General features: G+C 46.2%; 1 protein-coding gene across 10 annotated transcripts in view; it reads right to left on the reverse strand.

Moving 5' to 3' along the window:
- Nucleotides 1–13,647, reverse strand: part of PELP1 (proline, glutamate and leucine rich protein 1) — a 30,245-nt gene extending 16,598 nt beyond the window's left edge. For 9 of the 10 annotated variants that reach the window (XM_077968521.1, XM_077968519.1, XM_077968520.1 and 6 more), the window contains exons 1-3: nucleotides 13,373–13,647; nucleotides 2,923–2,987; nucleotides 2,431–2,536 (exon numbers count right to left, since the gene is read on the reverse strand). In XM_077968521.1, the coding sequence (XP_077824647.1) occupies nucleotides 2,431–2,536; nucleotides 2,923–2,987; nucleotides 13,373–13,621 (420 nt within the window). In that variant the 5' untranslated portion in view covers nucleotides 13,622–13,647. 10 annotated transcript variants of the gene reach the window in all.
- Nucleotides 13,648–16,503: the final 2,856 nt, after the last annotated feature.

Below are 16,503 nucleotides of genomic sequence, written 5' to 3' on the forward strand. Positions count from 1 at the left end.
AGCAGCACTGCTGTACGCCATCAGCAACCAAGCTGAGAATAAAATCAAGAACTCAACCACTTTTACAACAGCTGCAAAAAAATTAAAATACTTAGGACTATACCTAACCAAGGAGGTGAAAGATCTCTACAAGGAAAAGTACAAAACACAGGTGAAAGAAATCATAGACGACACAAACAAATGGAAACATGTCCCATGCTCTTGGATAGGTAGAATCAATATTGTGAAAATGGCCATACTGACAAAAGCAATCTACAAATTCAACGCAATTCCCACCAAAATACCACCATCATTCTTCACAGAACTAGAAAAAACAATCCAAAAATTCACATGGAACCAAAAAAGATCCCACAAAGTCAAAGCAAGGCGAAGCAAAAAGAACAAATCTGGAGGCATCACATTACCTGACTTGAAAATATACAACAAGGCTACAGTTACCAAAACAGCATGATACTGATATAAAAATAGGCACCTAGACCAATCGAACAGAAGGGAGAACCCAGACATAAAGCCAAATACTTACAGCCAACTGATCTTCAACAAAGCAAAAAACATAAAGTGGGCAAAGGACACCCTTTTCAACAAATGGTTCTGGGATAATTGGCAAGCCACATGTAGAAGAATGAAACGGGATCCTCATCTCTCACCTTACACAAAAATCAGCTCGAGATGGATCAAAGACTTAAATCTAAGACCTGAAACCATAAACATTCTAGAAGATAACATCAGAAAAACCCTTCTAGACATTAGCTTAGGCAAAGAGTTCATGACCAAGAACCCAAAAGCAACAAAAACAAAGATAAATAGATGGGACTTAACTAAAAAGTCTCTGCACAGCAAAACAAATAAAATCAGTAAACAACCCACAAAGCGGGAGAAAATCTTCACAAACTATGCATCTGACAAAGGACTAACATCCAGAATTTGCAAAGAATTCAAACAAATCAGCCAGAAAAAAACAAATAATCACATCAAAAAGTGAGCAAAGGACATAAACAGGCAATTCTCAAAAGAAGATACACAAATGGCCAACAAACATATGAAAAAATGCTCAACATCACTACCATTTGATCCAGCAATCCCACTACTGGACATCTACCCAGAGGAAAAGAAGTCACTATATGAAAAAGACACTTGCGCACAATATTTTATAGCAGCACAATTCACAATTGCAAAAATATGGAACCTGCCTAAATACCCATCAGCCAACAAGTGGATAGAGAAAATGTGGTATAGGCCAGGAGTGGCGGCTCATGCCTGTAATCCCAGCACTTTGGGAGGCCAAGGCAGGCGGATCACGAGGTCAGGAGTTCGAGACCTACCTGGCAAACATGGTGAAACCCCATCTCTACTAAAATTTTAAAAATTAGCCAGGCATGGTGGTGCACACTTGTAATCCTAGCTACTCAGGAGCCTGAGGCAAGAGAATTGCTTGAACCCAGGAGGCAGACATTGCAGTGAGCTGAGATCGTACCACTGCACTCCAGCCTGGGCGACAGAGCGAAACTCTGTATCAGAGATAGATAGATAGATAGATAGATAGATAGATAGATAGATAGATAGATAGATAGATAGAAAGAAAGAAAATGTGGTGTATATATACCATGGAATACTACTCAGCCATAAAAAGGAACAAAATGATGGCATTAGCAGGAACCTGGATGGCATTGGTGACCATTAATCTAAGTGAAGTAACTCAAGAATGAAAAACCAAACATCATTACGTTCTCACTTACAACTGAGAGTTAAGCTACAAGGACGCAAAGGCATAAAAATTATATAATGAACTCTTGAGGACTCAGGAGGAAGGGTGGGAGATGGGTGAGGGATAAAAAACTACATATTGAGTACAATGTACACTGCTCAGGTGATGGGTGCACCAAAATCTCAGAAATCACCACTAAATAAATTATCCATGTAACCAACACCACCTGTTCCCCCAAAAATATGAAATAAAAATATACATATAGGCTGGGTGCAGTGGCTCACACCTGTAATCCCAGCACTTTGGGAGGCTGAGGCAGGCGGATCACTTGAAGTCAGGCATTTGAGAGCAGCCTGGCCAACATGTTAAAGCCTCGTCTCTACTAAAAATACAAAAATTAGCCAGGCATGGTGGCAGGGGCCTATAATCCCAGCTACTCAGGAGGCTGAGGCAGGAGAATCACTTGAACCCAGGAGGCAGAGATTGCAGTGAGCCCAGATCATGCCATTGCCCTCCAGCCTGAGTGACAAAGCGAGACTCCATCTCAAAAAAAAAAAAAAAAAAAAGGTTTCTATTTGAAGCTTATCCTCTCCACTATCAGGGAATTGTTTTCCAATTATTCTGTCCTCAGAACTACATGTTCAAGTTGAAAAGAACATGCCACATCCAAGATGGGGAATAAGGTGGGGGAAGAGGAGGAAGTAGGGCAGCAGCTGAATCCTCACCTGTAACACCTGCTGAATGCTCCGAAGCCAAGACACACAGTGCTGCTGGAATAGCTCTGTGGGGCTCTCCCCTACCAGCAGGGACAGCAGACACAGGCCCTCGAACCTTCGAAGAAACAAGAGAGTCATGATAAGTGGGCAGAGGCTAGACTTCCGAGACAGCGACTGACTGCTCTTTTATTCTCACTAGGCTACAGAAAGACTTCACTCCCAGTCCACTGTGGTTTCCAACTCCCGAAATACTTGGAGTGAGGTGGAAGAAGCAAAGAAAGAAGGCAGCAGAGGTAATCCCAGGGGAAATAGGACGTCTGGGAGCTGGAAAAGGTAGGGTTCAAATCAAGTGAGCTCACACAAGGAATGTAACTGTCCACATTCTTGGGAATAGAGAGAGGTCTTGAATCCTGGGGGCAGTGACAATGAAAGGAAAGATGTACATATGCCCACTTCCTAAGGGAACACGCCCCTGGAGAAGAAACAGGGCCAAAGACTTACCGAGTTTTGATGGAACTGAGACGTGCATTACTGAGACTCACCAATGCCCCAAGAGCTGAAAGGTTCTGGGGGAAAGAAAACGGGGAAGCGAGTCACAAACGGGATGTTAAAAATGCAGAAGATTCTCCAAGCCCTTCTCTGTCCCAGCACCCAGGAAGCCTTTCTGAAGTCGCACCTCCTCTGAGGCCAAAAGGCCATCCCATTAGAAGCCTTAGGCTTTTCCCTTTTTCCTGTGGGAAAGTTATATTTCACCTGATCCCTCCCCCCATGCCCCACCCAAGTAGTCCCAAACAGGACAGCCCAACTAATCCTACTACCAGACTTCAAAGATGGGTCTGCTTCACCTCTGTATGTCTGGACAGCACCTAACATAGGATACATCCATAAATGCTTTTGCTGAATGGACACTGAACTCATCCATTATCCTTCCTTCACCCTCAAACAAATCCTCCTCCTCCTGTTCCTGGCTTCCTTACAGCTGTAAAAATGCCAACATAGACCGAGTCAACCAGAATCCTCCTTCCAGTTCTCCCCTTCTCTCACATTCTGGAAGCCCATGAAAGATGTTTCCTCAACAGCCTCCCAGGTAACCTCTCCATGCCCCGAATGGCCAGCCTCCTCTCACGGCACCCGCATCTCCCTAACAGCATGCATCGCTCCTTCTTCCAACACACACACTATGCACGAGGTTAGGTGAAGGAATACAGAGCTGAACAAAATTAATAAGGTGTCTCCCTTTTGTGGAGGGAAATGTTTATTCATTTGTTCAATAAATATTTACTTCACATGGCTGGGAGCGGTGGCTCATGCCTGTAATCCCAGCACTTTGGGAGGCCAAGGCGGGCGGATCACGAGGTCAGGAGAGCGTGACCCTCCTGGCTAACACGGTGAAACCCCATCTCTACTGAAAATACAAAAAATTAGCCAGGCGTGGTGGTGGGCGCCTGTAGTCCCAGCTACTCGGGAGGCTGAGGCAGGAGAATGGCGTGAACCCAGGAGGTGGAGCTTGCAGTGAGCCAAGATGGCGCCACCGCACTCCAGCCTGGGCAACAGAGCCAGACTGTCAAAAAAAAAAAAAAAAATTTACTTGACATATACCTCATGTGAGACCTTGTTTTAGGTGCCAGATGCTTATTTTCTAGGTAGAAGAAACAGAAAATAAACAACTGACAAAGTAAATACATAGTATATCAGAGGGTGCTAAGAACTCCAAGGAAAAATAAAGCAGAGTAAGGAAGGAAATGAGTGCCCAGAGTAGGTAAAGAGGACAGGATTTAATGTAGGAGAATAGGTACAAAAAGCATCTCCAAAAAGGCCATTTAGGCCAGCCTGGGCAACAGAGTGAGACTCTGTCTCAAAAAAAAAAAATCAATCAATCAACCAATCAATAATAAAAAAATACAATGTTAAATTGTATGGTTTGTGAATTATATCTCAATAAAGCTGCTTTGGCCAGGCATGGTGGCCTGTAATCCCAAAATTCTGGGAAACCAAGGCAGACGAATCACTTGAGGCCAGGAGTTCCAGCCCGGGCAACACAGCAAGACCCCATCTCTACAGAAATTTTTAAAAATAAGGCAGGTGCAGTGGCATGTACCTGCAGTCCCAGCTACTCTAGGGAGACTGAGGCAGAAGGATCGCTTGAATCCAGGCGTTCAAGGCTGCAGTGAGCTATGAACACATTACTACACTCTAGCCTGGGCAAAAGAGTGAGACTCTCTCTTTAAAAAAAATAAAATAAAATCTGGCCGGGAGCAGTGACTCACGCCTGTAATCCCAGCACTTGGGAAGGCCAAGGCGGGTGGATCACTTGAGGTTAGGAGTTTGAGACCAGCCTGGTCAACATGGCAAAACTAATCTAAAATTCTACTAAAAACACAGAAGTTACCCAGACGTGGTGGTGTGGTTTCGCCATATTGGTCAGACTGGTCTTCAACTCCGTACCTCAAGTGATCCGCCTGCCTTGGCCTCCGAAAGTGCTGGGATTACAGAAGTGAGCCACCGTGACCAGCCTAATGAAGCTGTTTTTATAAAAAGGCATACTGATAACCATAAAAAAAAAGAGTGTTCCAGGAAAAGAAAAAAACAGAGGCTGGGCAAGGGGCTTATGACTGTAATCCCAACACTGGGAGGCCAAGGCAGGAGGATCACTTGAGCCCAGGAGGTCAAGATCAGCCTGTGCAACTGAGGGAGACCCCATCTGCACAAATAATTTTTTAAAATTAGCCAGATGCGGTGGAGGGCACCTGTGGCCACAGCTACTTGGGAGGCTAAGGTGGGAGGTTTGCTTGACCCCAGGAAGCCAAGACTGCAGTGAGCCACGATCGCCACCACTGCACTCCAGCCTGAACGGCAAAGCAAGATCCTGTCTCCTTTTTTTTTTTTTTTTTTTTTTTTTGAGACAGAGTTTCGCTCTTTTTGCCCAAGCTGGAGTGCAATGGCACGATCTCGGCTCACCGCAACCTCCGCCTCCCGGGTTCAAGCAATTCTCCTGCCTCAGTCTCTCAGGTAGCTGGGATTATAGGCATTCACCACCATGCCCAGCTAATTTTGAAATTTAGCAGAGATGGGGTTTCTCCATGTTGGTCAAGCTGGTCTTGAACTCCAGACTTTAGGTGATCCACCTGCCTCAGCCTCCCAAAGTGCTGGGATTACAGGTGTGAGCCACTGCACCCAGCCTCCGATTCTGTCTCAAAAAAGAAAAATAAAAAGAGCGAAGACTATGAGATGACAGCACACTTGGTATTTCTGAAGAACAGCAAGGAGACAAATTGTTGCTGGAGAAAAGTGAGCAAGGTGGAGAGGAGTAACCAACGATGAAGGTAGTAGGGCCAGACTGTGCAGAGCCATATAGGTGATTACAGACTTTCACTCTGAATAAGATAAAAGCCGTGAAGGGGAGAGAGAAATTGAGCAGAGGAGTGATAATATCTGACTTCTGGTTTGCTTTTTTTTTTTTTTTAACCAACAGCATTTGTGTTGTCTTGTTGAGAAGAAGCACACAGATGAGGTAGGAGGTTACTGTAATATGCCAGACAAATGATGATGCAGCTTGAAGAATGTGGTAACTGTGGAGATACAGAGCAGTCAAAATCAGGATGTATTCTGAAGGCAGAGCCAACAGGATTTGCCATCAAATTGGATTTGGGTGGAAAATAAAAAGAAGGGTCCAAGATAACGCCAAGGTTTTTTGCTGAGCAACTAGAAAGATGAAGCTGCCATTCACGAAGAAGGGAACTAATGCAGGAGGAGCAGGTTTGGGGATGACAATCAGGAGTTCAGTTTCAGAGCTGTTCAATCTGTGATGTGTATTTAGCACGAAAATGGAGATGCCAAATAGCCACTGGGTAGACAAGTCTGAAGAGAACTCCTGGCTGGAGATGCAAACTCAGGAGTTGTTGGCCTTGAGACTGGATCAGTTCACCAAGGGAATGAGAACAAAGAGAGAAGAGAAACAGTGCAAGCACTGTTGTAGGCACTCAAACCTTCAGAGGTCACAGAGGTGAGGAGGGATCAGTTTTTACTGGAAAGGAGTAACCAGTGTGGTAACAGGAGAATCAAGAGAGGAGAGGAGCTGGGAGAGGTGACTCATGCCTATCATCCCAGTACTTTAGGAGGCCAAAGTGGGAAGACTGCTTGAGCTCAAGAGTTCAAGGCCAGCCTCAGCAACATAGCGAGACCTCTTCTCTACTAAAAATCAAACAAATTAGTTGGGTGTGGGCGTACACACCTGTGGTCCCAGCTACCCAGAAGGCTGAGGAGGGAGGACTGCCTCAGCCTGGGAGATCAAGGTTGCAGTGAGCTATGATCGCACCACTGCACTCCACCCTGGGCAACACAGCGAGACCGTCTCAATGAAACAAACAAAAACAAAAACAAAAAGACAGGGGAGAGACATCCCAGAAGTCAAGTGAAGACAGTTTTTTAAACAGGAAAGTATAATTAATTGTATCAAATGGTACAGGTAAGTCAAATATGATGATCCAAATTGACCTTTGAACTTAACGTCTTGATGGACACCAGTGATCTTCAAGAGTTACCATTTCACCCAGCAAAGGGTTGTTTCGGCAGCATTGAGGCTAAAAGCCTGAATGTAATGAGTTCAACGGAACAACCATCATAGTAATAATTCATTCAGGAAAGAACCTTTAATAGATGTTAAAATGAGTGGGTGAAAGGTTGACAAGATCTAAGATATTCACATTATCTCCCCCAAGACACTTAATTACAAATGAAAAACATCATACCGTTATAACAGTGAAAACACCTGGCAGAGACCCGCTTAACCTACAGCACATGCTCCTGATAAGATGCACCAAGAATGACATGTCATTTCTGCAGGGTTTTTTTCTTTTTTGTAGAGACGGGGTCTTGCCATGTTGCCCAAGCTAGTCTTGAACTCCTGCGCTCGCTGATCCTCCCACTTCGGCCTCCCCACTGAGCCTCTGAATCTCATGCTGGGATAACAGGCACGAGCCACTGCACCTGGACGACTTCTGTGGTCTTCTTGCTGAAAACGCACAAAGCTCCAGTTTAATTTGTCTGTTGTTTCCTCATGATTAGATTCCAATCTGAGGGGCATCCTACAAAATAACTATCCTGTACTCTTTAAAAATATCAAGATCATAAGACAAAGGCGGAAGAACTATTTCAGATTAAAGAAGACTAAAGAGACATTATAACTAGATGCAAGCTGGGCGCAGTGGCTCATGCCAGCACTTCGGGAGGACAAGGTGGGTGCATCATCTGAGGTCAGGAGTTCCAAGACCAGCCTGGCCAACATGGTGAAACCCCATCTCTACTAAAAAATAATAAAAATAAAAATAAAAAATTAGCCGGGCATGGTAGCAGGCGCTTGTAATCCCAGCTACTTGGGAGGCTAAGGCAGGAGAATCGCTTAAACCCAAGCGGCGGAGGTTCCAGTGAGCCAATATCATGCCACTGCACTCAACCTATGTGACAGAGTGAGACTGTCTCAAAAGAAACAAAAGCAAAACAACAACAACAAACTAAATGCAATGTGTGACCCTGCATTAAATCCTGGACTAGAAATTTTGTTGTTGTTGTTGTTATAATGGGTGCCTTTAGGAGAACTGATGGCAAAACTTAAAAAAGATCTGCAGGTTAAATAATTTATTGTACCAATATTAATTCTCCGATCATGATGATGGAGTGTGGTTATGTAAGAGAATGTCCTTGTTTTAAAGGAAATACACACTAAAATATGTCAAAGTAAAAGGACATCATATCTGCAACTTACTCCTAAATTGACCCAGAAAAAATATTTGACAGAATTCCTGTATCCTCTTCACCTAGAATTCTCCAATTTTTAAATGTACATTTATGTTATTCTCAGAATGATAGTTTAGGAGATCTGTCATTATCAGAATGATAACATAAATATGCATTTAAAAACCAGGAAATCCGGCCAGGCATGGTGGCTCAGGCCTGTAATCCCAGCACTTTGAGAGGCCAACGCAGGTGGATCACTTGAGGTCAAGAGTTCAAGACCAGCCTGGCCAACAGAGCAAAATCCAGTCTCTACTAAAAATACAAAAATTACTAGGGTGTGTGGCACAGGCCTGTAATCCCAACTACTTGGGAGGCTAAGGCAGGAGAATCGTTTGAACCCGGGAGGCGGAGGTTGCAGTGAGCTGAGACTCCTCAAAAAAAAAAAAAAAAAATGGAGAATCTAAGAGAAGAGTATATATTTAAATTCTTTCAAATATTGTTCCAACTTTTCTGTAAATTTTCAGTTATTTCAAAGTAATGCTAAAAGAATGAGAGACAAAAAGTACAGATAGCACTTTTAAGGAGTTTTTGCCATAAAAGGAAGTACACAAATGGCAAATGGGGCAGTAGCTAGAGGGTGATTTGTTTTTTGAGACAAAGTCTCCCTCTGTTGCCCAGGCCAGAGTTCACAGGCGCAATCTCGGCTCACTGCAATGTCTGCCTCCCAGACTCAAGCAATTATCCTGCCTCAGCCTCCTGAGTAGCTGAGATTACAGGTTTGTGCCACCACACCCAGCTAATTTTTGTATTTTTAGTAGAGATGAGATTTCGCCATGTTGGTCAGGCTGGTCTCGAACTCCTGGCCTCAAATGATCTACCCATCTCAGCCTCCCAAAGTGCTGGGATTACAGATATGAGTCACTGCACCCGGCCCTAGAGGGTGATTTTTTTTTTTCTTTTTGAGACGGAGTTTTACTCTGTTGCCCAGGCTGGAGTGCAGAGGCACCATCTCGGCTCACTGCGACCTCCGCCCCCTGAGTTCAAGCCATTCTCCTGACTCAGCCTCCTGAGTACTGGGAATACAGGATTATAGATGCCTGCCACTGCACCCCGCTAATTTTTGTATTTTTAGTAGAGACAGGGTTTCACCACCTTGGCCAGGCTGGTCTTGAACTCCTGACCTTGTGATCTACCCACCTTGGCCTCCCAAAGTGCTGGGATTACAGGCGTGAGCCACCACGCCTGGCCAAGGGTGGAGTTTTGAGCTGTGTGCTGATGAAAATGATCCAACAGAAAGCGAGGCCAGGTGCAGTGGCTCATCCCTGTAATCCCAACATTTTGGGAAGCTGAGGCAGAAGATTTTTTTATTTGAGTAGGAGTACACTCTAAAATATGACAAAAAGTGGCCGGGTGTGGTGGCTCATGCCTGTATTCCCAGCACTTTGGGAGGTCGAGCGGGGGGAGGATCACTTGAGGTCAGGAGTTTGAGACCAGCCTGACCAACATGGTGAAACTCCGTCTCTACTAAAAATACAAAAATGGCTGGGTATGGTGGCGGGGGCCTGTAATCCCTTCCCCCCTCAGGAGGCTGAGGCGTAGAAGACAGAACAAGACACTGTCTCTGTCCTTCAAAAGAATATACAGGATAAATGACATTCGGGAATTTGCTTTAAAATGGCCCACCAGGCTGAGCACAGTGGTTCACCTCTGTAATCCCAGGATTTTGGGGGGCCAAGGCAGGAGGATCACTTGAGTCCAGGAGTTCAAGACCAGCCTGGACAACATAGAGAGCCCCTATCTCTACAAAATTTTTTTTTTGATTAGCCGGGGTGGTAGCACACCTCCAGCTACTCAGGAGGCTGAGGTGGAAGGATCACTTGAACCTGGGAGGTCGAGGCCAAGGCTGCAGTGAGCCATATTCTGGCCACTACACTCCAGCCTGTGTTAGAGTAAGACCCTATCTCAAAAAAAAAAAAAAAAGAAAAAGAAAAAGAAAAAGAAAAGTTCCACCAAAAAAAAAAAAAAAAAAAAGCCAAGGTATGGGAGGAATGAAACAACACTGGCAAGTGTTCACTGTTAAATTTGGGTGATGGGGGCAGCATAGGGTGGGGTGGTGAAAATATTACTTGTTTATGTCTGAAATTTTACATAAGTTTTATTAATTACATACAAAAACAAATCAAAGACTTGTCGAGTGTAGGGGAGACAGGTTGTAAGCATATGTGAAATAAGTAAACAAACAGTAGGATAAAGAGCAGTCAATCATAGGTGGCCAAGAAATCTATCCCAAAGGCAGTGACAAATAAGCAAATTGAGAAGACTGGGAACGAGGATGGGCGTTGGGGGGAGAGCACTGCACAGAGAGGGATTCCAAGAGGAGAACAGTAAGTACAAAGGCTCTGCGGAAAGAACGCCCACAGGCTGAAGGATTTTTAAAAGCTGCAAACAGGATCAGAATTTTACTTTAGAAAGCTCACTCCAGCTAGGATTAAAGAGGGTAAGACTGAAGTCAAGGAGACCCGTTAGAAGATTGTTGCTATAATATACTCCAAGCTAGATACGGAGCACTGTGCTAGGATGGTTCCATTTTGGAACTACTGAACTTGCAGCACCTGTGGCAAAGACAAGTTGGCAGGTAGATGATCAAACAGTGGATCCCCCTTGCTCGCAAGCTCCAGGTCTATTTGCTGACTTTCTTTTTTTTTTTTTTTTTTTTTTTTTGAGACGGAGTCTCGCTCTGTCGTCCAGGCTGGAGTGCAGTGGCGCGATCTCGGCTCACTGCAAGCTCCGCCTCCCGGGTTCACGCCATTCTCCTGCCTCAGCCTCCCGAGTAGCTGGGACTACAGGCGCCCGCCACCGCGCCCGGCTAATTTTTTGTATTTTTAGTAGAGACGGGGTTTCACCGTGGTCTCGATCTCCTGACCTTGTGATCCGCCCGCCTCGGCCTCCCAAAGTGCTGGGATTACAGGCGTGAGCCACCGCGCCAGGCCTGTTTGCTGACTTTCATTTCTCATCTTAGCTAGACTCGGAATTCTCTGAGAGAAAGGACCATGTCTTATTTGTCTACCTAGACACGAGAAACAGTACCTAAAACATAGCAGATACTCGATAAATGTTTGCTGAATGAAACCTGTGGGGAAGGAAAGGAAACCCTCCACATAATCCCATGTATTGAGGATCCAATTCAAAGAACACAAGTGGAAAAAAAATTCAAGGCAGGATGTATCTAAAAATGTAGCACAGGAAATATTAAAGTGGGGCCCTAGTTTCCCACATCACTTAGCTTCTTTACTCAAAATTCTACTAGACTTCAGACATTTAAGAAAAATAAGCAAGACATTAAGTTCATGCAGTTGACTTTGAGGGAGGAGAGGAGGTCCTGAAAGAGATGACAGAAATCACATATTTATAGGCAGGATAGGTAATATTTCACAAATATTTATTAAAAAAATTTCTGGGGGGGCTAGGCATGGTGGCCCATGCCTCTAATCCCAGCACTTTGAGAAGCAAAGGCAAGTGAATCGCTTGAGCTCAGGAGTTTGAGACCAGCCTGAGCAACATGGCAAAACCCCGTCTCTACCAAAAATACAAAAATTAGCCGGGCACTGTGGCGCGTGCCTGTGGTCCCAGCTACTCTGGAGGCTGAGGTGGAAGGATCCCTTGAGCCTGGGAAATGGAGGTTGCAGTGAGCCAAGATCATGCCACTGCACTCCAACCTGGGTGACAGAGTAAGACCTTGTCTCAAAAAAAAAAAAAGAAAAAAGAAAAAAATTCTGGGACTATAGTGAGATAAAGAAAACAGAAGAAAAAAAAAAAAAAAAAAAACCCCGCTGTAATATAACTGACTGATGAAAACCACATAAATTAGAAGAGGAGAATTTAGAGAGAAGAGAAAATACATAATCAGCTCCAGCCTCTGATACTGGGCTGAGATAGCAGAGATACAGTCTTGTCACCCTCAACTATGCAGAGCAATGTTAAAGACAAACAGATAGGGTTAGCTGTGATAAATCCGGGGCTAAGGTTATTGAACCACCCAGCAGGCTGTGACAACCGTCTTCCTGGAAGCTAGCACAGAGCTGGGAAGGTCCCAGGAAAGAAGGGTGGACACAGAAGATCTCCTGTACATGGGTCTTGAAAGATAGGTAGAATTTGGGGGAGGTTTAGTGGGAGAGGGAGGAGGACAGGAGATTGTTAAAGCAGCAGCTATTATGGGCTAGAAATATGCCTTCTTAGAATCAGTGCTTTCACCTGGACAAGATGGCGGGTTCGAGCTAGACTGGGGGCAATGAGAAAGATATGGAAAAGAGTGGACAGATCTGAAAACTACTCAAAGGATAAAATCAACAGGACTTGATAGATTGCATATGGAGGTGTATGAAGAAGAGTTTAGAATTTCTTGAGTGTCTAGCTTGCAGAACTGAATGGATATCAGATTCCATTCTTATAGAAGTCCAAAGGCTCCTAATCCGGCCTAAAACGCTCTGCATGACCCGGCCACTGCCTACCGACCTCACCAGTCTCATCTGCACCGACTCTCTTCCCCTCCACATCTGAGCCCCAGGAACGATGTCCTTCTTTCCAGTTCCTTCCTACCACAGGGCCTTCCCACATGAGCTCTCCTCTGACTGAACAGCCCCTCCCATCTTTTTTTCCCTACCCAACCCCTATTCATCCTTAGGGTCTCAGCTTAAACGCCGGTTCCTTTGGAAAATCTCTGTCAGTCTTCAGATAAGGTTAGAGATCCCTGATATTCAATTCTCATCTTGTTTCGCAGCATTTTGTATATCGCCACCACGTCTGTAACCGGAGCGCCTAGTACAGTATCTGACCCTCAGTAAGAGGTCGGAAAATGTTTATTGTTGAATGCGTCATTAAGTCCGTCAAAACAATCCCCGAAACAGATATTGCCAGAGGAAAAAGAGGTTTTTAGATTATACAACTAGTGAGTGACTGGGCCTGGAACCTAATCGATTCCTGTGTGCCGACCAATAGACTAACAACAGAAAAATAAGGCCCATTTTTCCCCTGGAGAAACTCAGGGCCGATGAAGGAGAAATACGTGCGTCCCGTCCGGAATGATACCTGGATCCCCTTTCTGCCCGCAGCTCTCCTTCCCTCAACCTTCCTATCGCACTTGCACTGCACCGCAATCCCGGTGCACAGGTGCCGCGCCAACCTCCCCACAGGGCCGCCGGCACGCGGGCCACGGACTCACCTGGGCCCCGCCCACCGACCCATGCAGCCGCAATAGGCACATGAGCCCGGGCAAATGTGGGGCCGAGCGGTTTGGGGGATGCACCGGAGCAACGGCAGACCCCGTTCGAGGTTGCAGCAAACCAGAAACACTCTCCAGCAGCAGCAGGCGGAGCCGCGGGCCCGAGTTCACTGCCGAGAGACCCCCGGTCCCGCCAGGAACCCCAGCCGCGGAGCCCGCAGAGGACCCACTCAGAACGGCTGCCGCCATCTTCCCCCGGGCTCCAGTGGTGGCGTGGCGCGATGACGTAAACACACCGCGACGGCCGCCTACTGGGGAGTGGGCGTGGGGAGGGGGCTGCGGTCCTGCGCACTGGATGAAGGCAGGCTGGACTCGCGGGCTCAGGCTGGGAAGGAGCATGCGCGGCGAGAGCAGTCTGGGCGCCGAGGCACCGGGGTGCTGGGTTCCTGGAGTGATGGCGGGTGAGCGTGTCCGAGGCGGTCCTGTGATGTTTAAGGTACACGTGGTCCGGACAAAAGGCGCCAAAGTCCGAACGATTTCCATTTAGCGAACGGAGTCTCGGGACATCTTCGCTGTAGGAATCAATAACTCTCTCTTTTTTTTTTTTTTTTTTTGAGACGGAGTCTCGCTCTGTCGCCCAGGCTGGAGTGCAGTGGCGCGATCTCGGCTCACTGCAAGCTCCGCCTCCCGGGTTCACGCCATTCTCCTGCCTCAGCCTCCCGAGTAGCTGGGACTACAGGCGCCCACAACCGCGCCCGGCTAATTTTTTGTATTTTTAGTAGAGACGGGGTTTCACCGTGGTCTCGATCTCCTGACCTTGTGATCCGCCCGCCTCGGCCTCCCAAAGTGCTGGGATTACAGGCGTGAGCCAACGCGCCCGGCCTTTTTTTTTTTTTGAGACGGAGTCTCGCTCTGTGGCCCAGGCTGGAGTGCAGTGGCACGTTCTCGGCTCACCACAACTTCAACCTCCCGGGTTCAAACGATTCCCCTACCTCAGCCTCCCGAGTAGCTGCAGTTACATTCGCGCGTCACCTCGCCTGCCAAATTTTTTGGTATTTTTGTAGAGATGGGGTTTCACCATGTTGGTCAGGCTGGTCTTAAACTCCTGACCTCCGGTGTTCCGCCCGCCTCGGCCTCCCAAAGTGCTGGGATTACAGGCGTGAGCCACCGCGCCCGGCGCAGGAATCAATAACTCTAGGTAACTTGAAATCACAGACTTTTTAAACTACATTTGCAACTTCAGAAATGATACGAGATGTGCGCCTTGCAAAAGCCAATTCAAACAGTATGGAAGGGCATAAAGTAAAAAGAAAAACTGCCCCTCGCCGCAAGGCCCTGCCCCAGTAGCGTCTATACTTTCCTAATATTAGTCTATGCACAAGCACATAAATGAATATTTTACAAGATTGGGGTCTGCGTGTGGCTTTTTTTCACTCATGACCTTCTTTATGCTGTTTTTTAAACTGTGTGGTATGAATGAAATGGGTGCACCATGATTTAATAATTCTTTTTTTTTTTTTTTTTTTTTTTTTTGAGACGGAGTCTCGCTCTGTTGCCCAGGCTGGAGTGCAGTGGCGCGATCTCGGCTCACTGCAAGCTCCGCCTCCCGGGTTCCCGCCATTCTCCTGCCTCAGCCTCCCGAGTAGCTGGGACTACAGGCGCCCGCCACCGCGCCCAGCTAATTTTTTGTATTTTTAGTAGAGACGGGGTTTCACTGTGGTCTCGATCTCCTGACCTTGTGATCCGCCCGCCTTGGCCTCCCAAAGTGCTGGGATTACAGGCTTGAGCCACCGCGCCCGGCCAATAATTCTATTGCTGAACTAATATTTCGAGGCTGCTCCAACTTTTTGCTAATGTGAACACTAGTGAACATGCTAATACCTCTATCTTTGTGTATTTTTGTGATTATTAGCTTCAAATCTAAGAGTCATCATTTTTCCTCTTTTTTTTTTTTTTTTTGAGAAGTCTTGCTCTGTCACCCAGGCTAGAGTGCAATGGTGTGATCTCAGCTCACTGCAACCTCCGCCTCCTGAGTTCAAGTGATTCTCCTGCCTCAGCCTGCCAAGTAGCTGAGATTACAGGCACCCGCCTCCATGCCCAGCTAATTTTTGTATTTTTAGTAGAGACGGGGCTTCACCATGTTGGCCAGTCTAGTCTCAAACTCCTGACCTCAAGTGATCCGCCAGCCTCAGCTTCCCAAAGTCCTGGGATTACAGGTGTGAGCCACCCCACCTCGCCCATTTTTCCTCTTATTGCCTTCTATCCAATCCTTCAAGTCCTGGCATTCTGCCTCCAAAATACATTAACCCAACAGCGTTCATTTTTCTCCATCTCCACTGCCACTCGGGTCCAAATCACCATTCACTCTCACCTAGTCTCTTACAATAGCCTCTTACAAAGCCTTCATTACTCTCTGCTTCCCTCTTAGCACCCTTGTAGTCCCTTCACACAGCAACCAAAGTGGTCTTTTCAAATGTAAACCAGTTCTTGTCACTCCTTGCTTAAACCCCTCTGTGGCTTCCAAATGTGATGAGAATGAAATCCCATCTTCTCACTGATGCCTACAAGAATCCACCCAATCTGACTCATACCCACCTCCCTGACCTCAACACATACCACAAGTACAACTTTCCTTCTCTCTTTCTATTCTTGAGCCAAACTAGGCTACTTTCTATTCTCCAGCAAAACCCATTCCCACATCAGAACCTTTGCACATGTTGCTGATTCTGCTGGAGAAACTGTCCTTTGATCCTATGTAACTGACACTATCTTGCCATCCTGAGAGGGCTTCTTTTCAGGTAGCTCCCACTCCAACCCCCATCAGCCTCCATCACATTTCCCTGCTTATAATTCATGTCATTACCAGAACTTTATTTGCTTTCTTATGTATTAACTATCTCTTTTGTCTAAAATACAAACTCCATGAAAGGGCTGTTGTCTCCTACACTATGCTCTTCCCATCACCTAGAAGAGTGCCTGGTACATAAAAGGTGCTGAAAAGATATTTCCCCAGGCGGGAGTGCAGTGGCACGATCACAGCTCACTGCAGCCTTGACCTCCCAGCTCAAGCGATCCTCCCACCTCAGCCTCCCTAGTACCTGGGACTCTAGGCACTAGTCACTATACTTGGC

This window comes from Macaca mulatta, chromosome 16, assembly GCF_049350105.2.
Source record: "Macaca mulatta isolate MMU2019108-1 chromosome 16, T2T-MMU8v2.0, whole genome shotgun sequence".
Lineage (NCBI taxonomy): Eukaryota > Metazoa > Chordata > Mammalia > Primates > Cercopithecidae > Macaca > Macaca mulatta.